We start from the raw sequence: 25965 nt of genomic DNA, 5'->3' as shown, positions 1-25965 counted from the left end.
AGGCTCTGCTATCCCTGGGATTCTCCAGGCAAGAACACTGGAGTGGGTTGTCCATTTCCTTCTCCAATGACATGAAAGTGAAAAGTGAAAGTGAAGTCACTCAGTCGTGTCCGACTCTTCACGACCCCATGGACTGCAGCCCACCAGGCTCTTCTGTCCATGGGATTTTCCTAGATTTACTCTTTTCTGTTACTGTGTGAGATATCAATAAGATAAATTCCTAGAGATGGATTTGCCAAAGGGTAAATGTAGTTGAAGTTTTAACCAATATTACAATCTAACTAAAAGTACTGTGCCTTCACATCAACACCTAAGTGAGATGAGAGCGGCTGCTTCTCCACAACCTTGCTATCATCGAATTCTATCAGTGTTAGGAAATTTTTGACAGTATGCTAGGTGAACAATACAGTCTCATTATTCTGGTTCATATTTCTCTTATAATAGAAATGAATCATCATTTCACACATTTTTGTTGGCCAATTTAATTTTTTTTCCTGTGACATACCTTTTTACATCTTTTGATCACTTTTCTCCTGGTACATTCAACACTTCCATATCAATTTACACAAGCTCTTCGTATATTAAGGCAATCAGATGTCTCTCAGTTACGGGCTTAAAAATATTTTTCACACTTTGTTTTCTTTTGATTTTGTTTGTTATACAAAACTTTTCAATTCAGGAGAGACATACTAGCCTTTTCCTTTGAGGCTTCTGCATTAAATTTCACACTTAGCATTAGAAACTTGTGATTTTTACCTTTCTTTTTTCTTTTAATGGGACTATCCTGATCATAGTTCTTTTAGGAATCCCTATCTGTCAACAAACACTATTTTGTCTGCAGAGATAAGCTCCAGAACACAATGCCAGTATCTCTTCTTCCTCAGGGCATTACTGACTGCTACCGCTGCTTGTAAGTCACTTCAGTCGTGTCTGACTCTGTGCGACCCCATAGACGGCAGCCCACCAGGCTCCCCCGTCCCTGGGATTCTCCAGGCAAGAACACTGGAGTGGGTTGTCATTTCCTTCTCCAATACATGAAAGTGAAAAGTGAAAGTGAAGTCGCTCAGTTGTGTCCGACTCTTTGCGACCCCATGGACTGCAGCCCTCCAGGCTCCTCCGTCCATTCGATTTTCCAGGAAAGAGTACTGGAGTGGGGTGCCATCACCTTCTCATGCATTACTGACACATCTACACAAATAAATTAATGTTTTCATTTCTACCGATTCGTTTGACAGGCATAAATCCCTGTGTCAGTGATGAATGGCCTGACACATAATGCTCATCTCAGAAAAATAGAAAGTGTACCTACTGGGTGACTAAGCACTGAGAGTGGCACTTACTTTTTTTTCTCGTTTTTCACGGGGACATCCAGGAAGTGTCCCCTGGTGTCTGCGGACCATACATAGGAGGGAATGTAGCAACAGGAAGAGGTGAGAAGCACAGCGAGTAAGAAGGCATTTCACGCTATCAAGATGAGAGGATGGGTCCTCTGTTTAATCTACCTTTTCTTCTTTTTTATAGAGAAATAGGAACCTACCAGACTGTGATAAATGCCATTTCTCACAAAAAGTCTGAGATTTCTCTACAGTTTCTGAGTGAATAACAACCTGTTGCCTCTGTAACATAAAGAAAAAGTCTCTTGGAACCTGAAAAACAGGATTTTCTTTGCCCATTATTCCTCTGATTAAATACAAAACTATGCTTTGAAGGGGAAAGAATTCTCCACACAGAAAAGAAAAATAATTAAAAGGATCATTAAAGTCTTACTGCATATTCTTTAATCTCAATATCAGAACTGAAGAGAATCATGGCAATAAAAGCCTAATCAATGGGCACAACAGTATCATGCAATCAATACAGAACACTATAAAGAGAAGCAGGACTAAATGTTTTAAATCATAGCTGAACTATATAAAAGAAATAAAATTTATCATATACTTAGAACCTAGTATATACTGGTGGCACTCTGACAGAGGAATAAAAAAGATAAAACAAAGGGATCGTTTCAGCCCTTAAGTAAAGTATTTGATCTTGCTTGACCCTCTGGTCAGCTTTCACTAAAATGATAATAATACAATATAAATCTCCAAAGTATAAAAGTAACAATATAAATAGTTGTGTACTCACCATTCAGCTTTGGAAACATATTACCAACTGCTTACTCCTCTCCACAATTATACCTCCTCACACCTTCTCAAATGTAACTGCTACCACGAAATGGGTCTTTCAGACGACTGTATTTTCCTTTAGACTCTCATTACAAATGTGTATTTGTTGCTGTTGTTGTTTAGTCGCTAAGTCATGTCCAACTCTTTGTGACCCCATGGACTGTAGCCCACCAGGCTCCTCTGTCCATGGGATTTCCCAGGTAAGAATACTGGAGTAGGTTGCCATTTCCTTCTCCAGGGGATCTTTCTGACCCAGGGATTGAACCCAGGTCTCCTGTACTGGCAGTCAGACTCTTTACCACTGAGCCACCTGGGAAGCCCACAAATGTATATACACAGATACACATTTATGTGTGTGTGTGTGTGTGCACGTGTGTATCTCTAAAGAAAACATTGCATGTAGCATCATGGTAACGTTATAGGTAGGGTTTAAGTATGATTCTTTCGCAACTAGCTTTTATGCCCAACACCATCTTTGAGTGCTGGTTCATTTGTTTACTATGTATACAATGCTTTGTGGATAACTATGCCCCAGTTCATTTACCCATTTTCTAACTGACAGACATTTGGGTTGCATTCCTTTAAATGTTTAGCTACGACAAGTAACATTTCTATGAGTAGTCTAGAACATGTCTTCTTGCATATATATGTAGAAATTTCTATAAAGTTTTGTCTAGGAGTAGTGTTCTTGCCTGGAGAATCCCAGGGACGGGTGGGCTGCCGTCTCTGGGGTCGCACAGAGTCGGACACGACTGAAGTGACTTAGCAGCAGCAGTATTTCTGGACGTGAGTAGTTTTACTGCACACAGTATCATAATTTTATGAACTTATCTTTTGCTTTTTTAACTTTACCATCTGTTATGTATGAGGAAAATAAAACTTAATTCCAAAGGGCCATCTACCTGCCTCTTTCTCTCTCCTGTTTCATCCCCAAACATGTTTAGATAACTGCCACTCTCAACTGGAGATCCCCACTGAGCAAAAGGACTGCTTTCTAGGGGACAATCATACCCTAGTTTAAATATAAAATCAACACTGTTTGAAAACCTATATGTGAGAGTTTCCATAAGAGTATATCAGAGGTAGGGCTTAATCACTTATCCTTTTAACCCAACATCCTCCATAATCTTGAGTACACCTTCCTACAGATCCTCCACAAAATCTCTGAAAGGCACTCAAAGTCAAAATTCATTCCGCTTTTTTGATTCTCATATCTCTTTTCACCTTTACATTCCCATACAATCAAGCACATACATCCCACACTCTAGCCACACACTAGAATTCCCCAAGTCTTGTTCACTGTTCAACATCATGTGCAAGTGGCTCTTTCAATAGCTCCCAAACTCTCCTGCTTGGAATTAACCCTTTTGTACCACCTTGGACAGAATTTTTTAAAAAATAAAAAGCAGTCTTTATTGGATACTTTTTGTAATGTGGCTCTACCGTGCTTCTAATTAGCTCTTGAGGCCAAAAGTCTCATCTTTTGGATCTTCTTTGCGCCTGCAATGGGTCTAGATGTAAAGGTAAGTTTTATATACCACTGGAAGGTAAGACTTTAAACTCTTGCCCACATATAAGAGACATGTTCTAGACTCAGAGCATCACTGTTTGTGATAATTAATGTATATAACAGGTAAGTTCAATTTTAGGGAGAAAAATGCTGAATAGTTCTGACACACTTTAAGACTTGAGACCCCAAAATATGGAACACTGACACACTGAATATTTTAAGGTGAAGAGATATGAGGAATAACGTATAGAGGAAGGGCTTTCTGTCTTGCCCCATAAGCAGGTCATAAAACCTTCATGTGAGAGGTACACTCTCTACACCTGGAGGAAAGGAGCCTTCTTATCTCTGAAGACAAGGGACATAGAAGAATCTGAACGAACATGTCTTGATGAGTTTTCCCCAGCTTACTAAGATTAGGCCACCTTTGTGCTATACATATTTGCATGACTCCCCATTCTTGATCAAAACTGTAAAAACAATCTAATTCAACTGTTTCTTTGGATTTTCATTTCCTTATGAATGCTCCATAAAATATATGCTTTTCTTTTGTAATTTGTCTCTGGTTACCGGGGTTCCTAGTGGAGAAGCTAGGCGGGGAGAAAGAAAACTATTTTTCTTTTTCTACAGTTCTTAACACTAATCCACTGCATGTGAATTATCATGGTTATATGTCCAAAAGGAAATCCTAACATAGAAGCATGACTTGCATCATCACAAATTTAGACATGGAAAAAAACAACAACAACTGAAATAAGACCTCGTGAGGAATAAAAAGGAATTCTGGCTTTCAGAGTTCACGTGCTCAAAGAGAGGATGGACTGAGTTCTCAAAAAGAACGACTTAGGGATAAAGCAATAGAGAAACCAAGATTATAAGGTGTGGAGACACATCTAAATTTCAAAATGCCCAGCTTTTAAAAACTAGCAAGAAAAAAAAAATCTACAAGAATAAGTAAAACAGAACTCAAAGTAATTTATTACCTGCATGAGCAGAAAGAGGTGAGTGGGGCCGAGGCAATGCTGGGGACGGTCCATTGCCTATCAAGCTTTTCCGGTTGCTGGTTCGGCAACTGTCAAAAGGAAAGGAAAAATGGTTTAAAAAAACAAGAGAACCTAGCATCCATAGTGTTCAAGTACGTTCAAAGTAGACATAGCTTAGACTGAACAATCTATCTGTTCGTGTTACTTCTAAAATTTTTGCAATATACAGTCACTAATATTTGAAAGGTGGTTGTTTCCTGAATAGTAGAAAACATAATATATTCATATCATATATAACACAATCAATATTCTTCACCACTAGTGAAGTTATAATCAAATGCCTTCTTTTGGCTCTTGACTGCAAATAGGTAACATGCCATACACACAAGTGATAAGGATTCAAATCAGCAAACCACAGGTAGCATCTTTGTTGACATGAAATTTCTAATACAAAATTACATGCAATGAAGCACAGTGACATTAATCTTACAATGAGCCACTAATTAAAAATCTAATTATTTAGACAAATTTCATACTTGTGCCTTTTGTCAATAAAACAGCTGATGCCTAAGATACATGTACAATATTTCACTACTCATTCATTTTTCATCTTCATACCGCACTCAAATTCCTTATTAACATATTTTTGGAATCATAATAACAGATTCCAGTTTGTACTAAAATAACAATGAAGCCCTTTTCTCACAGGCACATTACCTACTGCTTTTTATCCTGGTACCCAGTGAGTAGAAATAAATTGCTACATATACGCACAGGGCAACAACTACAGGGCAACTATTTTTTTCCTGTTTCTGCTACTAGAAAGTTATAAAATGGTTAATTTGACTCCAAGCTTTCACAAGCCTTAAAGCATAACACAATGGTTGATGATGAAGTGGATATTATCTCACTTTCCTTTGCTTTTCTGCAGCACAGACTGCTACATCATAACCATGGTCAGAAAAGGATAATAAAAACCAGCAGGTTACCTCATTGAATTCACTTATAAGGTTCACTGTAATTCCATCCTCCTACACTAGAGCTGCCCTTAACCACCATTACAGATTTATTGTAATTTCTTCTTAATTCAGAATATATCTCTGTTACAGTACTCTTTAAACAGGAATTTTCACCTACTTTTAAGTAACATATGGTGGACATATTTGAGAGTTTGTATAAAATATATGAAAGGAACATTTCTAAATACTTTTGAATAACACATTTCAAAACCAAACCAAATTTCTTTCCATAATATTGACTTGGGGAACCAATCCTCTGTTTTAGATGTTTGCTACCTATTATCATTTGTCAACATTCTCATATTTATAATTTCTTAAGGTCAGGCTACATCATTTTACTTTCCTTACTGGAGCAATCAACAGCCCTTAGCATTATCTATGTGTTTAATAACGATCATGTTTACTCAGCCTTAAAGAAGTTGTTGCATAAGAATGGGCCCTTGATACTTAATTATGAAGGTGGAATGTGGTATTATCAACTCATCTATCAAGAATCATTATTTGACCTATTAATAAATTCATAATCAAGTCAAATCATGTGCTTCTTTTTTAAAGAAATATTTTATACACTGTATTTTATGTTAATTCAAATTAATATCTTTCATGTTAATATAGGAATATTAAATATACCAACTTGCTGATGTTAATAAAAGAAATTATAAACAACAGATCTATATCCTGGAACTCTCACCAAAGTCATTTGCTAATTTGAGCAAACTGGCTAAAACACAGGCACAAAAATGGATATGTATTATTTTTTACATCTAGTATTTTATCTAAATCATTTATGTAAATTTTCTATTGACATTCAATTATTAATTTATACACATATAAATTAAATGAATAAGAAATATCTATCAATTGATATCTACTGATATCGATATATCAACAGAAACAGTAATCTAGTGAATACTTACATAGGGATATTAGTGAAGTATGCTGACTTAAAATTTAGAAAATGATATTTCTTAAAAATATTTTAATTAAATTTTCCTAAGACATATATAGAGTATAACTAGTCCAGTACCACAGCAAGAAAGTAGCCAACAATTTGTATCTAAAACAAGGAAAAACACAAACAAAAATTCCCACAATTATATCAGTTATTTAAAGTCTACCAGAATAAATGGATATTGAAAAAGTACTGATTTCAAAAAAAAATCTCAAAAAGAAATGTCTGACTAAAATGATGCCATCTACTGGTTTCTCCTCAAACCAGTCAATACTAAGGGAAATCAACCCTGAATATTCATTGGAAGGACTGATGCTGAAGCTGAAGCGTACTTTGGTCATCTGATGCGAAGACCTGACTCACTGGAAAAGACCCTGGTGCTGGGAAAGACTGGAGGCAAATGAGAAGGAGGCGGTAGAGGATGAAATGGTTAGATAGCGTCACCGACTCAGTGGATATGAATTTGAGCAAACTCTCGGAGATAGTGGAAGGCAGAGGAGCCTGGTGTGCTACACTCCTTGGGGTTGCAAAGAGTCAGACATAATTTAACGACTGAACAATAGCAACAATCCACTTGTGTGGTCAATGTAACAACATAAAATATAAAAACAAGAACAACGTTTATATTACATTCATCCCACATTTGCCCATTGTCTAAAAAGATTTGTAATCTTTACAAATTGATGATTGTGAATGTAATTAAGGATGAAGAAAAATAGGATTCTTTACCTAATAACACAAGAGCAAGTTAGAGGAAGTTAAAAACAAGTTGCCTCAGAATTTGTGTTACACAAATCCTTAAATAGTTGAGGCATATCTTATTGACTAATGTGATGAACAATCAAAACTAAGGTTGTCTTCTCTAACCTCTATATTGATCTTTAGCATGAAGCTAGAGAGAGAAGTAAAATTTTTGAACCTCTCAAAATCAAACATGAAGCTTTTAAACATGAAAAGTTCCTCAGCATGGCAAAACTAGACTTTACAAGATACAGGTCAAAGCAGAAATTTAGATATGTACACTCATCTCTACACTCACAAAATAGGGTCTTGGCCTCTCAAATGAACGTATTTGTTGCTAATATTTTTAAGGGTAAAAAGGCATATTTTATATTTAACCTTAAAGCACCTAGATCTTGAGATTATACACACACACACACACACACACACACACACAATATATATATGAAAGTATTAGTCGCTCAGTCATGTCTGACTCTTTGAGATCCCATGGACTGTAGCCCACCAGGTTTCTCTGCCCATGGAATTTTCCAGGCAAAGATACTGGAGTGGGTTGCCATTCCCTTCTCCAGGAGATCTTTCTGACCCAGGAATCTAACCCAGGCCTATATCTCAAATATAGGTATATATTAAGTGTATGTGTGGTGGTGGTTGTTTAGTCATGTCCGACTCTTGTGACCCCCACAGACTGTAGTCTCCTACAGGCTCCTCTGTCCATGGGATTCTCCAGGCAAGAATACTGGAGTGGGCTGCCATTTCCTTCTCCATATATTAAGTGTGGGTGTGTGTATATACTTTAAAAATACTGGACCCTGTTGAGATATTCTGTACCTAACTTTTCAAAGCTGGAGAGGAGGGTGGTCATCCAATCTCATTGTCACCTACTTCTGGTATCTCTCTGAGAGTCACTTATTATTCTAAGCACCTGATTCAAAATAAATGAATTAAAATCTGCCTTTAACCCCAAAACAAGAGCACGCCTAGTGGACGGACCTGAATATTGACTACCTAGATTGCCACAGCACCTGGCACTACCCGCGTTAATAATGACACTGGTGCAAAATGCTGAACTGATCTCTGTTGTCATTATTTACTTATCCAGGCATCACACTCTTTTCCTGATGAAAGGGAGGAGCTCATGGCTAGCAGTGTGAGGCAGGCTGCCCTGGAGCTGGTGACCACATCATGCTCATCTAACCCATAAAGTGATGAAGCAGTGGAGACATCGCCACTTGAGCCAAATCAAGGTCCCTTTCCTTTCAGCAGCACAACCAAGTTGAACCACCCTTGCTTTTTCTCAAGCCCTGTCAAGGTGGGAAAAATAGGTGCCATCCTACCAGGCACAATAGGAACATCATTCCTACCGCAGCAGGAATATCTTAACTGAAAATTTACCTTCCTCTGACCGCTTGAGCTTGTAAAGTCCAGTTCAGACTTAGGAATCTTAAAGGTATTTGATTGCAAAAGTGAAACTAAAGAACCATTATGAATTCAAGTTCCAGCCATCCATTCCCCAAATACAATCTCTGTATTTCATTCTTTAAGAAGAAATGGAAGTCATCCACCCTGACGGTGCTTGGTTCTTAATGCCAAACCCAGGAACAGCCAATGCCCACAGAGTGCCTGCTTCTCCTCAGGATGCCCAGCTGAAAACCAGGCATGGGGCATGGCCTATGGACAACATGCTCAGTTTGCCCTCTCATCTGGCAAGGTGACACAATGGCACAGATTCTTTACTTGCAAAATCTGAATGTAGCCCGAGAAGACAACCCTATACAACTTGAGACAACAGGAAAGGTAAACAGTGGACTACAATAGAGGCTGATGGTGCCAAGTGAGCCTTCCTTATTCTTCATTCCTCTGGTTCCTCCCTGGAAAGACCCGCCTACTGACAGACAACACACACACACACACACACACACACACACACACACACGCACGCCCAAGCTACAATCACTGCTGACCAGGAACCTGGGATCTGAGAAGAATGGAAGGTGGAAAGGTGATGATGGTATTTCCAAGTGAGCAGGACCGTCTAGCCCCTGCGGGCTGGGAGGCAAGTCGGGTGGGGACACAAGCTCTGTGAGAAGACTGTCACAGCTGGACGAGCACCCAGGTGGAGACTCTTGAGCGTGACGGGAGGCCACCACCGGGAAGTATTTCCTTTGTCAGCACGGTGTTTTGGCTAAAGCAGGTGACCTGCGGATCACACAGGGTGCTCCCTGAGCTCACCAGGGCAGTTTCACAAGGAGCTCCTCAATCCTCCCGTGCCTGCCAACAGCGCCTTCATTTGTCAGGAACATGGAGAGACAAAACCATGCATTCTGTTGTGTAAGTCAGGCCTAACTCAGAGTGAGGGACAAAGGACCGTGAGCTACCACCTGAGGGAAGGGGAAAGCGCTGATGGACTTTTGGTCCAGAGGACCCATATTCTGTTGCTGCCTAGACTGTCCTGCTCAGAGCTCCCTATGAAGGCTTTGGAGGGACCTGTACACGTCTCACACCTCAATCTGTCACATCTCTCCTGGCAGATGGACCAGTTAATTATCCTCTGACAGGGCTGTAAAAGCTGTGAGGCCCACCAGGCTGTGGCCTTCTGCAACAGCTCTGAGTGGCTGAAATGATGCTTAACTTTAAATTACAATCATCTGGGGACATGAATGCTGATTGTGTCTAATGGCGGCGAGACAAGCTGAGGAAGCGAAACCCCAACAGGCAGTCATTTCCAACGGTCGCCGCTGACATGAGAGGTCACCACTCAGTAAGACAGAGGACTGACCACGGCTGTGGGGCAGGAGACGGAAGGGCCCCAGGAATTCGGAACAGCTAGGCTATAATTTATTAATTCATCTCGATGGGAAATTTGATAAATTTGCACAGGAGGCCAATTATAGACCAAAGCTATACTGAACGTGAACATCTGTTAACTATATTCTGATACCTTAATAGAATCTGACACCAAATACTCTTTAAACAAAGAGGAAGGCAGAAGCAGAGGAAAACTGGGTGTGACCAGAGGGCAGAAATTATCCAGTTAATGTGCCACTGCTGAAAACATGTTATAAAACAGGCAAGCTTCCGTTTCCTCATCTTTACAATGAAGGGGCTGGACCAGATCAGAGGCGTCATTACCTATTTTTGTTTGGTTTATGAAATTTTAAAAGTATCAAAAATACAAAAAAAAATAACCAAACACTTCCTACCACCTGGAATATCAATGCTATCATTTTGTGATATTTATTCCTAGGATTTAGTAAATGTTACATGTATATATACTAAAGATATAGAAGGAAATGTACATTTTGCCATCCAAAACATCCAAACGAACAAACATTTTCCACTCCCCAACCAGGCAATTCTAAAAGAATTGTGGCTGGTAGCTTTCCCATCCATTCTTGATATACTCATATACATATACAAATACCCAAGGCAATGGCACCCCACTCCAGTACTCTTGCTTGGAAAATCCCACGGACGGAGGAGCCTGGTAGGCTGCAATCCATGGGGTCGCTAAGAGTCAGACACGACTGAGAGACTTCACTTTCACTTTTCACTTTCATGCATTGGAGAAGGAAATGGCAGCCCACTCCAGTGTTCTTGCCTGGAGAATCCCAGGGACGGCGGAGCCTGGTGGGCTGCCGTCTATGGGGTCGCACAGAGTCGGACATGACGGAAATGACTTAGCATAACAACAATTGTGTATGTGTCTGTATTTTCAGTACTGGTGCCATGCATCAGGAAAAACTGACCAAGACTTGGAATTGTGCAAAAGAGATGAATGGCTTTCCTTTCAGTAGCCAGGAGGGCTTTGTGCAATGAACCCCCAAGAGATTATCTGGTTCTCTCAGGTGTATACCTTTCACTGTCTTTCTAGTGACTGCTGCTGCTGCTGCTAAGTCGCTTCAGTTGTGTCCGACTCTGTGCGACCCCATAGACGGCAGGCCATCAGGCTCCCCCATTCCTGGGACTCTCCAAGCAAGAACACTGGAGTGGGGTGCCATTTCCTTCTAGTGACTAGGCTACCTTAAAACACTGTAGGGGTTGGAGTTCAGTCAGAGAAAATGAGCAGTAACACAAGTGATTCTTGTTCACATTACTAGACCATAAAATGTCTAGTAAATTCATTTACTACACATAAATGAACTTTGTCTAGTACAAATACAGTTAATATCCATTCATAAAAAAAGTAACTTCAAACATTTAATTTCATTGTCTTACAAAATATTAGCTAGTTTTATATTTGCTGTCAAATTTAATTTCATCATTTTTATTAAATATATATATAATGTCATACATATATTTAACATATTTATTCACATATATATATATGGTTTTCAAGATCTCTTACTGTTGTCTTCATTAATAAGCAAATGAAATCCTCAACACATTTATTTTATATTTGTATGACCGTCACATTTCTGACTTTTTGGATAAATGGTACTTTAGCACAAACTATATATTATAGATATTCTATAACTTAATTTTTTCACTCAACATAATATTTTCAAGATTTTACAGCAACATAAAGATGGGTTTAATTCATGCTTTTTTTATTCATTTGAAGCAGATTTTAAGATTCTTAAGATTGCTGGGAGAAATATCAATAACCTCAGATATGCAGATGACACCACCCTTATGGCAGAAAGTGAAGAGGAACTACAAAGCCTCTTGATGAAAGTGAAAGAGGAGAGTGAAAAAGTTGGCTTAAAGCTCAACATTCAGAAAACTAAGATCATGGCATCTGGTCCCATAACTTCATGGCAAATAGATGGGGAAACAGTGGAAACATTGTCAGACCTTGTTTTTCTGGGCTCCAAAATCACTGCAGATGGTGATTGCAGCCATGAAATTAAAAGACGCTTACTCTTTGGAAGGAAAGTTATGACCAACCTAGATAGCATATTCAAAACCAGAGACATTACTTTGCCAACAAAGGTCCGTCTAGTCAAGGCTATGGTTTTTCCAGTGGTCACGTATGGATATGAGAGTTGGACTGTGAAGAAAGCTGAGTGCCGAAGAACTGATGCTTTTGAACTGTGGTGTTGGAGAAGACTCTTGAGAGTCCCTTGGACTGCAAAGAGATCCAACCAGTCCATTCTAAAGGAGATCAGTCCTGGGAGTTCTTTGGAAGGAATGATGCTAAAGCTGAAACTCCAGTACTTTGGCCACCTCATGCAAAGAATTGACTCATTGGAAAAGACTCTGATGCTGGGAGGGATTGGGGGCAGGAGGAGAAGGGGACAACAGAGGATGAGATGGCTGGATGGCATCATTGACTCAATGGATGTGAGTATGAGCGAACTCCGGAGTTGGTGATGGACAGGGAGGCCTGGCGTGCTGCGATTCATGGGGTCGCAAATAGTCGGACACAACTCAGAGACTGAACTGAAGTGCACTAAAATTATATATATCATGGACATTTCTTTTTTTCTTTGTGCAACATTAAGTATCTAGGCCTCTCTGTATTTGCAAATCTGATTGCAAAAAAGCCTTGAAAAGTATCTGTGAGACTAAATTTGAAAGAAAAATCATACACGCAACAGAAAGGAAATCTTCCTACAATTTCCCTTGGACACCTCTCTCTCATATCCTTAATTCCTTCAGATGCTGCCATGCCCTTCTCTCCATGTCTGCCTTCATACTATTGTCTTCACCAGAAATGACTTTTTGTCTCTCATATGTAGATCAATCTGCCCTTCCCCTGGGCTGATTCAAGTCTACAGCTCTGCCCCTTTTCCTGGACAGCACAACAAGGCCATAGCTGGCAGCCAGCTGGATAAGCTCTAGTCCCCCTGAGAAGGCAACAGGGAACAAAGCATTAATACTCCTGACTCTGTGATAGACTCTGTTATTTAGGTAAAGTTAAGTGAAAGTCACTCAGTCATGTCTAACTCTTTGTGACCCCATGGACTGTAGCCTGCCAGGTTCCTCTGTCCATGGAATTCTCCAGGAAAGAATACTGGAGTGGGTAGCCATTCCCTTCTCCAGGGGATCTTCCCAACCCAGGGATCAAACCAAGGTCTCCTGCATTGCAGGCGGATTCTTTAACAGCTAAACTACCAGGGAAGCCCGAGGTAAAGTTAAGACACTGTTAACATCTTCCCTATGCCCTGTGAAATTAGGGCTCCAACCAAGCTTCCATGAATTCATCCAACAAATTACTTTTTGAGTCCCTAATACATGCTAGGTACTATTCTAAACTATTTTGGGCTCCAAAATCACTGCAGATGGTGATTGCAAACACAAAATTAAAAGACGTTTGCTCTCCTTGGAAGAAAAGCTATGACAAACCTAGACAGCATATTAAAAAGCAGAGATACTTTTCCAACAAAGGTCTGTCTAGTCTATGGTTTTTATGGTTTTTATCCAGTAGTCATGTATGGATGTGAGAGTTGGACCATAAAGAAGGCTGAGCGCTGCAGAATTGATGCTTTTGAACTATGGTGTTGGAGAAGACTCTTGAGAGTCTCTTGGACAGCAAGGAAATCAAACCAGTCAATCCTAAAAGAAATCAACCCTGAATATTCACTGGAAGGACTGATGCTGAAGCTGAAGCTCCAATACTCTGGCCACCTGATGCAAAGGGCCAACTCACTGGAAAAGACCCTGATGCTGGGAAAGACTGAGGGCGGGAAAAGAAGGGGGTGATGAGAGGAAGAGATGGTTGGATGGCATCACCAACTCGAGGAACATGAGTTTTAGGAAAACTCTGGGAGACAGGGAAGCACAGGGAAGCCTGGTATGCTGCAGTTTATGGGGTCACAAAGAGTCGGCAAGACTTGGCGACTGAACAACATCTCTTCTAAACAAACAAATATCACTGCTGTCCTCTAGAGACCTGCATTCTAGAGGAGGAAGATTATAAACACAATAAATTAGCAGAATAGGATTGGAGACGGTGATGGTATTTGTAGTACGAGAGATGGCGGTGGAGAAGAATGATGCAGACTGTAGGACACGGCAGTGGACGTGGGAATCACAGTTTCAAACAGGGGGTTAGGAAAAGCTGCACTGGGAAGGTGGTATTCGAGGAAGACCAGAAGGATGAGGGAGTGAGCATTCAGTGAGAGCAAAGGCCCCGAGGCAGCAGGGCTCCAGGAGCAGCTAGCAGGCCAGAGAGGAGGAGCGGAGCTGCTCAGAGACGAGCAGCAAAGAGGCCAATGGACAGAGGATGCGGCCCACTGTGGCAGCTCGCAGGCCACACGACTGAGACGGGTTTTACTCTGGGCGAAAAGGGAAGCTGTCAGAAGGTTTTGCACACCAGCTGATCTTTGTTTTCAGAGAATCATTCTAACCAGAGGAGGAGGGAGGGAGACCAGCGAGAAAGCAGGTGAGCAGGGGTAGAAGTACCTTCTCATCTCCATGCCTCAACTCTAACATACAGCACTTCGTTTTAAAAAGTCATGCCCAAAATCACCTCCAAGGTTCAATGCAAGTATGAGAGTGAGCCATACTCTTTTATACAGCCTCCGAAATGCTGGAGAAAGAGCAGGTAGCCAGCACTGTGCTGATGGCTGAGCAGATAGTGTCAGGCCTCTGCATACTGGCATCAGTGTAATAACCTAGTTTATCATTTTCTGGGGTATATTATTATGAACACTTAGTACTGATGTTATCAGCTTGATACTTGAACTTAACTTTTCCATTAGTAGAAAAACTCCTTTTTAAAGACATTAATTATCATGGAAATGAATGACTGCTCATACAGTTTTCAGGTAGGAGCAAAAAATTTAGGCTAATTACATACCCAGAGGAAGGTATAGATCTTGAAGCTTTCAAAAATTCTTAGGAAATTCAAGAGGAGTATGTATATGTACATGTGTGTGTGTATATATATATATGTTACTATATACAGTACTTCTTAGAAATATATCTAATCCATTAAGATAAGCCCTTGGTGAGATCTAGCCCAACTTTCCATCTTTGTAGGAGAAGCGAGATGGCTGAATATATAGATATTGGCAAGATGCTATTCAATGCAATAAACATTTATGGAATGTCTATTCCTATGTACCAAGTACTATGGGAAATAAGAAAATGAAGAAAAACTCTCAAAGTGTTTAAAGTGTAAAAGAAGAGCTAAGACGGATTCACAGATAACTGTATTCTTAGGCAGAATCTGGCAGAGATGTACAAACAAAAATATGCTGCTATCTAAAGTGTGAGATAAAACCTCCATCAGCTCAGGATTTTAGAGTGTATACTCAGGAGGGCAAACTGTCCCTCCATTTCATAGGTCTTCCCTAAACAACCCCTTAAATTCAGTGATCTGCCTGACACAAACATTTTAAACCTATTTCGTCTTAATTATTCCATTTTGCGGCTACTGCAAAGCAAGATACATGAACACAGCTAACTCTATGTGGCTGACATGGTGAGCTCCAACGTCACATGTCAGCATGTGATGGATGGGTGGGCTGACACACACCATGTTGCACCGGTGACCCTGGCAAGCAGAGCATCCACTCTGCTGTCACTCATTCATTCAGTAAACATAACCAGGGATTCCACCTGGAGCTTACAGTCTAGAGATGGGGGACAAGTTCCTTGAGGTCAAAGATTGCATTTTATACATAGTAAATCTCTTTGGATACTCAGAAAATAAAAATGATTTGAATACAGATTCAGTAAATATTTTTGAATAACTACATATAGTTCCTGCCTTTAAGAAGTTTCTAATTTAACTCGGAGGACACACATAGTCTAATCTATAAGACTACACTGATCCAAGATGATATTACAGTTAATTCTACTAGTTTGATCAAGGCCATGTATAACTGAGAAAACACAAAGAACTGACAGCTTTATATGATGTGAAACATCTTACTGAGAAAATCTACATACATGTCACTCTGAATAAAACAAAATGGGATAATCGGTGGAGTTCAGAGGGGGGCATAATATAATGGTCAAAGTCAAGCAGGAGCTGATAATAATGTGGGATTTATGGTAGCAACATGAAGTCCAACTGCTGAAAATGCTAGAAGTAAAAAAATAATTAAAGTGAGAAGACTCTCAATACCTGTTAATTTTTGCAGTGGAATGTATCTGCAGGATGTGTTATAGGACATACCTAGACTCATGTCCCCCAGGAATCCTAAGAACCAGGGCAGGTCATCTATTTGAACAAATACACTTAAAGCCTGGAACAGTCAATGAAGAAATGAATTCTGGACTTTCGATTAGTCACACGGAGTGTAATGTCTTAAACCTCACGAAAGGCACATACTAAAGACTGTACTTGAGATGAAGGTGTGGAGAAAATGCTGCAAAGGTAAGGTCAAGAGTTGAAGAGCGTGTGCTGTATCTTGGGAGACTGCTCCAAAGAGTCTACCAAAGAGTCCAAAGGTTGATCTGGCCAAACATTGTCTGGAGTCATTCAAAATTATGGTCTAATCTGTGCTGCTATCACCTGGCTGGGCTGACCTCTGACTGGGCTGTCAAAGAGGCAATGAGAGTCAGCACGGGGAGGGACAGAGGTGGTGGCCCCAATTTTATAACTGGGTAAAGGGTCATAAAAACAAACAGCTATAAGACTGACACACAAGCCTTTGGTTGTTCTCAGGACAGCTTTGGTCAGGGACCAAAGGTAAGTCTACAGACATGTTTGAGAGTTAAGGAAAAATAAACAAAACACAAACTAATGTTCCTTTAAACCTCTTGTGTTGTGGGGATGGGGGATGTACATGACACATTTTTTAAAAGTTTCCATGTTTCATATTCAGCATGGATAAAAGTCACAACTTGATACACTTTATTTACTAAGCAGCAGAAAGCCAAGTACAAAAATCACTTTTAATGAATTTAATAGCATTGGATTTTTCTCAGTTGGCCAGTGTTATACAAAGACATTAAAAAAGAAAAAAATTAAGAAAGTGGTGGCAAGACCAAACCAGAGAAAATACAACAGCTTAAATCTAACGTTCCATTCTCCTTTCTGGAAATACTATAATGAAATTTTACTATTAACTTCTTGCCTCTGTACCTAGTACCTCCTGCTTTATGGCTTTAAAGAAATGGTCACCAGTTCTATAAATCTGGATTGAAAGATTTTCTTATATTCAAATCTTACTTGAACATATATGCAGCAGCCGAACTGATACACTATTATTTTACCCACTCCAGGGTCTCCATATATACACTGAATCTGTTTAACTCGCTACATCTAGAAATACTGAATTTGGTGGATATGTTTTACTGTGAAAGTGCTGGTCACTAAGTAGCATCCAACTCTTTCCTATCCCATAAACTGGGGCCTGCAAGGCTTCTCTGTCCATGGAATTCTCCAGGCAAGCATACTGGAGTGGGTAGCTATTCCCTTCTCTAGGAGATCTTTCTGACAGGGATCAAACCCAGGTCTCCTGCATTGCCGGCAGATTCTTTACCATGTGAGCCAGCAGCGAAGCCCGTGTTTCACTCTTGTAGGGTAATTTAACCACAAAGCTAAACATGACCCATACAATCAGTTCCCCCTTTTTGGTTCAGAGGATTCTGGTCCCACTCCAATCTGACCCACAAAAAGGGAGGAGGAGTTGACTTCTGTAACCACTGGATTTCCTTTTATGACACTTGACAGAAATTTATGTCAAACCCAGAATGAACAGCATGACTGTATAACGCCCTTCCAACTGGAAAGCATTTTGCATTTACAGCAATTTGGCATAATGCTTTGCTCACAAGTGAACTGTCTCTGATTCCTGCGCCTCCACAGTCAGAACACAAACAGACACACATGGAAAGCCCACATCTGAGCTCCACTTTGTGCTTTTCTGTGAGGAAACGTCAGGTGGCAAAAAGCCAGCCTCTTTCTGTTCAGTATGTTTTGTTGCTGGCTGTGCCCAACTCAGAATCTTGCAAAATGACATTCTGCTAATGACAGGAATGTCAAAGCTGTGATAATGGGCACAAGTGGAAGAAAATGTTTCCTAAATGGAAAAACAACAGGAAAACTGCCAAATGGATATTAAAATAAGTCGCGTGTTCCTTCCATCCTTAAGTGTTGAGTGCCCTACTATTCATGGCCAACATGAAAGGAAGAGCAGATCTCTAAGGAGGAAAGAATAGCCCAACTTGATGAAAAGCACAGAAAAAAAAAAAAAAACCAAGAGGTCAAGGGAATGTTTTCCTTTAATTAACTTGACAGATGCCTTTTCTTTTCCTCATTTGCATCCACTGATGTTTTCTCAGTCTCTCATCTTGCAAAGATGAAATTGGCCACAAGGAACCAATTCTGTATCTAAAGACAGGAGGGCTGGGACGATACCAGAAGATGCTGGTCTTTAAATTGCTCAGTACTCAGTCTGGGTAATGAATGAAGTCTCCTTGCTCTTGCAATTTGTGGGCTGAGCCACAGAATTTTACCTCTGGAAGATGATGTAATGACTTTCAAGGCAGCACCACCAACTTGTGGCAAATAAGGCTTAGGAAAGGAGGTCATGTGGGCTCCCACAACCAAGGCACACTCAAAGTTAGAAATATCTGCATTAGACACAGAAATGCATTTAACTACGTCTTACGTATTACACATTCCACAAAGGAAAAGGTAGTTCGGTTTTAGATTTCACTGATTTTCTATTTCTTAGGAGAGTACAGTTATAAAATACAAGAACTTGCCACTGATTGGTAGAGCTGGTTTTAAATTGAGGTCATTTACTGATCTGTAGACTAGGGGTAAAAATTTGAACTACCTCTGAGGGTTAAGTAGAAATGAAATGAGATAACGCATGTGAAGAAAGTATCAGAGTGCTTGGCAAAATGAGTACTTCATAAATATAAGCTGTCAAAAGAAAACATTTTGTGACATTTAAAATGGATAACCAACAAGGTCCTACTGTATAACACAGGGAACTCTGCAATGTTATATGACAGCCTGAATGGGAGGGGAGTTTGGGAGAGAATGGTTACAAGTACAGCTATGGCTGAGTCCCATTGCTGCCCGCCTGAAACTATCACAACACTGTTGATCAGCTACACTCCAATGTAAAATACAAAGTTTTAAAAGAAAAAAAAAAAAAGAAAACATTTTGGTCTTTCTTTCTTCAATACATCCTTTCATGGATACATGCTTTCCTATATAGAATGTTACATTAAGGCTCTTCCCCCAAGGATTGGAGAACAAGATGCACAAGATTGCCCATAGAATTAACTTCTAAAATCAATACAATGAATTATGCAAGAGCTAAAGAGGCTGGTTCCAAGGCAGCAGACTTGACAATAAATGTAAATATTAACACAGTTACAGAAAGAATGTAACAATAAGAAGGGTGATTGATTAGCTGTAGAAACATAGGAAAACAAAAACTGCAGAACAAGTCAACTGTGCCTCCAAGGACTTCAAATCGGCACCTTCAAGGCGAAGGGCATGCAAGGGACTGAACCCAACACAGATTTCATTTCCGATCAACTCTCAAAATCACGTGCATCCATCCACCTCTGCTCGATGCCATGGATCTTGTAAGCCAGCTAATGTGCCTTGCTCTGCTACCATGTCCCCCGAGCCACCTTCTGCCTACTTCAGGGAGAGGTCTGCCCAAAAGTGAATAACAAGAACAATAATGACAACTGCTAATTTAGACTAAGTGTCTTTTAATGCAAGACAAGAAGCAACCGTTTAATCTGCATGAGAATCCTGAGGCAAGACTTACATTTCTCCACATCCGACAGACTTGAAAGCTGAAGAACTGAGAAGTTCAGAAACTTGCCAAAGACCACACAGCTAACAAGTGGTAGGAGAGGTATCCAAACCCAGGCAGTGTGCCTTCAGAGCCTGTGCTTTTAGCCATTTTGTAAAAATCTCTATAAAGCAAAGAGTAAGAACTTTGACGAGTCTAAACCCCGTACCAGTTATCTGTCCTCACTGTAAATTAATGTCTCAGCATTTCTGGTCCTATACATAAAGCAGGGAGCTTAGTAACCACAGACCCACGCCAAAGACATGGGGCTGCTCTTGGGATACCAGCAAACCGGGTTTTTGAGCCTGTAGCCTGGCAGTCAGATAGATGAGGTAGATCAAGTTAATAAGCTTCATACTCAGGTTGTGAAGTTTTTCTAGGAGCAGAAAGCCTTACCCAGATGGACAGACACCCCAGTGTGTCCTGTGATATATTTGTACATGGGGGTTTCCCAGGTGGCTCAGTGGTAAAGAATCTGCCTGCAAGGCAGGAGACATGGGTTTGATTCCTGTGTCGAGAAGATCCCTTAGAGAGGGAAATGGCAACCCACTCCAGTATTCTTGCCTGGAAAATCCCATGGGCAGAGGAGCCTGGCAGCCTACAGCCCATGGGGTTACACAGAACTAGACACGACTGAGCACACACGTACACACATATTTGTACACGCAGTTATCAGGTGCACAGAAGACAGACAAGTAAGATGTCACTATTTGGACATTCCTTTCTCCGCAGTGTATTCTTAAGGATCCGAACGCAGATGAATGAACCGGCACGTAGACTATCCATTTCAAGCAGGCATTTCCTCCTTATCCCTTCTCAAACCAGCTGGTCTAGTCAGACACAGCTAGGGAAGGGACTTGTGTTTAAGCATGTGTGATTCATATTCTTTTGTTAAACTGTTTCTTAGTTAAGACTTTAAAATTAAATCCAAGTTTCTGGATCATATCCTTGTTAACACGGCGTGGCTTTTTTCTTTTTTTTTTCTATGTCTAGATATCTGACCCTTTAAGGATTAGAGAACACAGAAATCAGGAGCTGTGGTGTGAAGCCTCTTTGTATGTACTGGTCTTAGAGGAAAGGAGGATATTATAATATACATTAGGAAGTGAATTTAGCCAGCAGAAGATCTAAAACATATATATATTGACCATATTGAGATAAGCTTTTTTAAAAAAGAAGGATTTATAAATGATGTGTCTCAAAATACAACAAATTCAACATTATAAAATGTACATATTTACGACTTCTATAAACCTGTGATCCCCAATCTTAGATTCTTCTATTGTACTTATTCTTTCAGGATGTCATTCCTTTGGTCCGGCATCTTCCTTTATTTTTTAAAATTAAAGTGTGTTAACTTCAGGCGTACAACAAAGTGATTCAACCCCATAACATCTTGTGGAAAAACCCGAATGAACTCTTTGGCCAACTTTATACATATATACTTTTTCAGATTCTTTGTGCTAATAGGTTATTACAAGATATTGACTATCGGCGCCTGTGCTACACAGTAGGTCCTTGCTGCTTACCCATTTTATAGACAGTAGTGCGTATCTGTTAGTCCCTAACTCCTAACTGCATCTTCCTCCATTCTTGCTTCCCAAAGACCTCCCAGACTCTGCGAGAGCATGTATGAGGATGTGACTGTGGAAAGAGGTTTCAGTGAATCGTGTGAATTACATTAAAACTATGGCAGGAGTTCAGACAAGGCAGAGCGCCAGGAAAGCGTCATTTCCTAAGGAAAAGTTTACTGCTGGCTTCACCTACCTTCAAATCACCATCCTGCCTCTTATGGGCATGGCCACCTATTTCTCACAGGGCCAGCCTTGTGTTCAAAGAGGTGACCTCATCATCCCAGCCTGGAATTTGGCCCTTATTAGTAAGTGCCCTGAGCTCCAGAACAACACAGGCGCTCCGCCTCTTCACCACATTCACCAGCCATCCCACTTCAACTCATGCTGCATTCCCTGCACGCAGTGACTCAGAGAGATCCTCTTCACAGTGTTCCTGGACTCCAGTTTATTACAGTTATGGAATCCCTGACCTTTACAGGAAAACATTTCAAAGGAGAAATTCAAAGTAGAGAGAGATGGCACCCAACTGTGTAACATTTCCATATTGAAAAGGATCCAGTGTAACCTGCCCACCTGAAATTAAATTGCATATCATGAGTAGAATTAAGACACTTCAACTTACTGAAAACAAATCATTGACACTAAGAAAGAAATGAATGTGAACTCTCCCACTGGCTACTTATGCTTACCTTTTTTCTAAACAGACCCTCAATCCTATTGAAAGGGAAACATACGTATGAAAACAATGAGCTAAATCATCAGGAAAATAAAATCTGTCTATAGCTACCAAATGAGCCAGTCCTTTGACTTTGTGGCCACCTCACATTTTCATTTACATTATAATCATAAAATTGTAGGGTTCACTTATATAACAAGAGTGTTTTCTGCTTCGATGTCAGATATTAGCTACACTGTTTAGTACAGCAGGTCCCAAAGTTTATGAACTCACCCAAGGATATGTGTGCATGTAAATCACTTCAGATGAGCCTGACTCTCTGCGATCCTATGGACTGTAACCCACCAGGCTCCCCGGTCCTTTGGATTCTCCAGGCATGAATACTGGAGTGGGTTGCCATGCCTTTCTCCAGGGGATCTTCCCGACCCAGGGACTGAACCCTAGTCTCTTACGTTGCATTGGCAGGTGAGTTCTTTACCACTAGCGCCACTTGGTAAGCCCCACACAATTATAGAATAAGGAGCAAAAACACTGCACTATCAGCCAATCAGCCTCAAGGACAGTACCTCAAAACTGTATGTTTGGCAGAAATCAGGACAATTCTGTGAAGCAATTATCCTTCGATTAAAAAATAAATAAAAACTGTGATGTTCTTCAAATGACAAAAACTGTGTCTCATTTTACTTAAAAAAAAATTACACATTGAGTTATGCCTTTTGCATCTGAAAGCATCAGTAGTGTAAAATAATATTTAAACGGCAGACGAGTGGTGAGCAATAGGTCCTATCACCTTTCTGCACGCTGGGGACTAGCACTTGGTGATCACCAGTTTCACAAGACAAAGTTACCTCCTTCCCTTCCTCCAACAACACCGCCATCCACTTGATTTTCTTGTTTTAACTCAACCTGTTTTTCTGACGCACAGTTTGATCACAGCATCAAAAACCCCAAGAGTTTTTAGAGTCCCTGACCCAGGCTGAAAGAAGACAATTACCAGGACCCCAAAGAAGATGTGCTTATGAGTTTGCAATCAGGAAATCTGGGGAGGGAGACATTTCCCTGAGTTTTTAAATAGCTCCATTGTTTAACAAGGAGACATTGTGTATTTGAAAGAACCAAAAAAAAAAAAAAAGGCCTACCCAAGGTTTGACAGAAACTAGGCAGTCGATGTTTAAAAACAAAAAGACTAAAGACCAAAATGAAATAAATATACAATCACCTAAATTAGAAACGCAACTGTTAAAGAACGCTTTCAGTTATCCAGGTAGGCAAATTATTACTTAGTTTAAGACATTTTCTCAAGTAAGTAGAGACAGTAAAGATTATTAACATGGCAACAACTTTATCATTGAGAAATGTAAAATAGGAAATGAGTGGTTAGGGGAGGTCCCAGGAAGATTATGTAATGTGTCCATAATACGCTGTTAAACCAAAGCATAATTCCATTAAAAAAACTTAATTATTTTATTGCAGTAAAGACCAGTAGAACCAATAATTAATATTTGTGTTCTAGCTGAAAAAAACTATACTGGCAATGAGTTTGGCCCCAAAGTTAGAAAGAATTACTGGTATATTAATTATAAATAACTCTATCCCCCAATCCTCATTGTTACCGCCTTGCTTCAGAGATTAGTCATTTTTCAACTGTTAAAACTTCCTTTCAGAAAAAGAACTTTGATTAGTTTTCTACCTCTTCATGTAACATATGATTTTAGCCCAACAAGATTAATCTCTAACTCAACTATGTGAAAGAGTTAATCAATTTGTAGAGAAATGAAGAAAACTACTTCCCTAACCTTTTAAAAATGTTTTTTAAAAATTGATAAGACTCAGAAATAGAAATAGGGTTGGCCGCTTTTCTTAGGACAGCTCATTTTGGGGTCATTCCATCCTCCAAACGCTTTTTATGTACTAAATGAAATATTTATTTTAAAGAATCCACCTCACAATAAGGACCTACTTCTGCCCTAGGCACACTAGCCTGGCATCGAAAGACAAAAAGTCCAGAATTGAGGGAAGACAAGATGGCCCAAGAAGGTCCAAGGACTGAGGCTGACAGGCGACTGGGACCTGCAACAAAGGCTCTCTGCTCACCCACTCACCTCTCTCTTAAGATCCCTAACAATCACCTAGAATTAACTACCTCCTCTTTGTGAAAGTTCCTTTTTGTTCCTAACCAAGCCAAGACACCACCTCCCCTCCCCCACCCCAGACACATGTGTCTTTTTAGACCTTTTCCTGAGCTGGCAGAGAACAAAGGACGATGTAGTCTTGATGATCAGCCTTATTCGCCTAAAAACCCCGAATGAAGTAGCTAAATAAGCTATGCTACAACCACAAGATGGGATATTTTTCCCAAAATGCTTGCTTACAATGGTGGAAAGTGGAGAGTCCAAAGCTTGACACCAAATATGCTTAAAATACACAGAAAGCAAAGAACATGGACTGGAAGGAAATGTACACAAGTAATAATGGTGAGTACTTCTCAGTGGTGGGAATCAGGGAAAACGTGTGTGTCCTTGCACTTTTGTTTACAAAAAAATTAACTACGAACCCTGCAACCTCTTAATCTGGAAAAAATATGTATGTGTTATAAACAGAAACAGAGCCTTTGAAACACACTGCTCACCACCATTTCCAGAAGGAATGGAGAGGGGTAGAGGGTGATGAGAAAGTACCCCATAACAGGGTCATTTACTGAGAAATTAATTAGTGGTATTCTTTCTACTGGAGAGGAATGAAAGGTAGGTTTTCCCTCATTCCAAAAAGTCTTTGTGTTCACAGTGTGGGCTCCTATGCCTTAGAAGGTCTTTAACAGGTTTTGGATTCAGCGGCAGTAGAAGTCAGGAAGAGCCAGAAGGCACGTTTCCCCCAGGTGGCCGTTCCCTAAGGATGCGAGAGCCTGTGAGTGAGGCTCCTACAGGGCAAGGGCAGGGAGGAGCTGCCCAAGCCTAGAAGACAAGGGTGCGCTTCCCTGAGGCCAAGGCAGGAATGCAAGAAGGCACATGTGCCTGGTGGTGTATCTGGCCATGTGACCTGTGTCCACTCCTTTTCAAGCAGGGCTTCAAGAGGTACATGGTGATAGAGTTAGGAACAGGAGCCACGTTTGCTTTGCCGGTGCCAGTTAGAGACGTTCTTACCCAGTATAGGCGTCTCGTGTACCCATACCCCAGCTCAGACCAGGTCTCACCATTTCATGTGGGCTTCAACTAGAAGTGACACAGGTGAGTAGGAAGTCCCTGCTGGTTTCCAATTGACCGTTTCAGAAAGGCCAAGAAGCTACAGTATGGCATTGAAGAAAGAAGTGAAAGTGTCAGTCGCTCAGTCATGTCCAACTTCTTGTGACCCCCATGGACTGTATAGCCCCCAGGGTCCTCTGTCCATCAAATTCTCCAGGCAAAAATACTGGAGTGGGTTGCCATGCCCTCCTCCAGGGGATCCTCCTGACCCAGGGATCAAATCCAGGTCTCCTGCATTGCAGGCAGATTCCTTATCATCTGAGCCACCAGGGAAGGCCCAGTAGAAAGAATACCACAAATTAGTATCTCAGTGAATGACCCGGTCATAGGTACTTTGTCATCAAGTCTCTACCGCTCTCCATTCCTCCTGGGAATCATGGTGAGCAGTATTTTTCAAAAGCATCTGTTTTTCTTTACAACGCACACATATTTTTC

At 40.5% G+C, this 25965-nt stretch overlaps 1 protein-coding gene across 10 annotated transcripts in view; it reads right to left on the bottom strand.

Annotated features, from left to right (window-relative positions):
* Window positions 1-25965, bottom strand: part of MAST4 (microtubule associated serine/threonine kinase family member 4) — a 619799-nt gene that overhangs the window by 118797 nt on the left and 475037 nt on the right. For all 10 annotated transcript variants that reach the window (XM_010845550.1, XM_010845552.1, XM_010845553.1 and 7 more), the window contains one exon: window positions 4659-4747. In XM_010845550.1, coding sequence (XP_010843852.1) covers window positions 4659-4747 — 89 coding nt within the window. The remainder of the gene's footprint in view (window positions 1-4658; window positions 4748-25965) is intronic.

Source organism: Bison bison, unplaced genomic scaffold (assembly GCF_000754665.1).
Source record: "Bison bison bison isolate TAMUID 2011002044 unplaced genomic scaffold, Bison_UMD1.0 scf7180017864218, whole genome shotgun sequence".
Taxonomy (NCBI): domain Eukaryota; kingdom Metazoa; phylum Chordata; class Mammalia; order Artiodactyla; family Bovidae; genus Bison; species Bison bison.
Note: the sequence above shows the minus strand (reverse complement) of the source record. Positions and strands in the feature narration are given on the sequence as shown.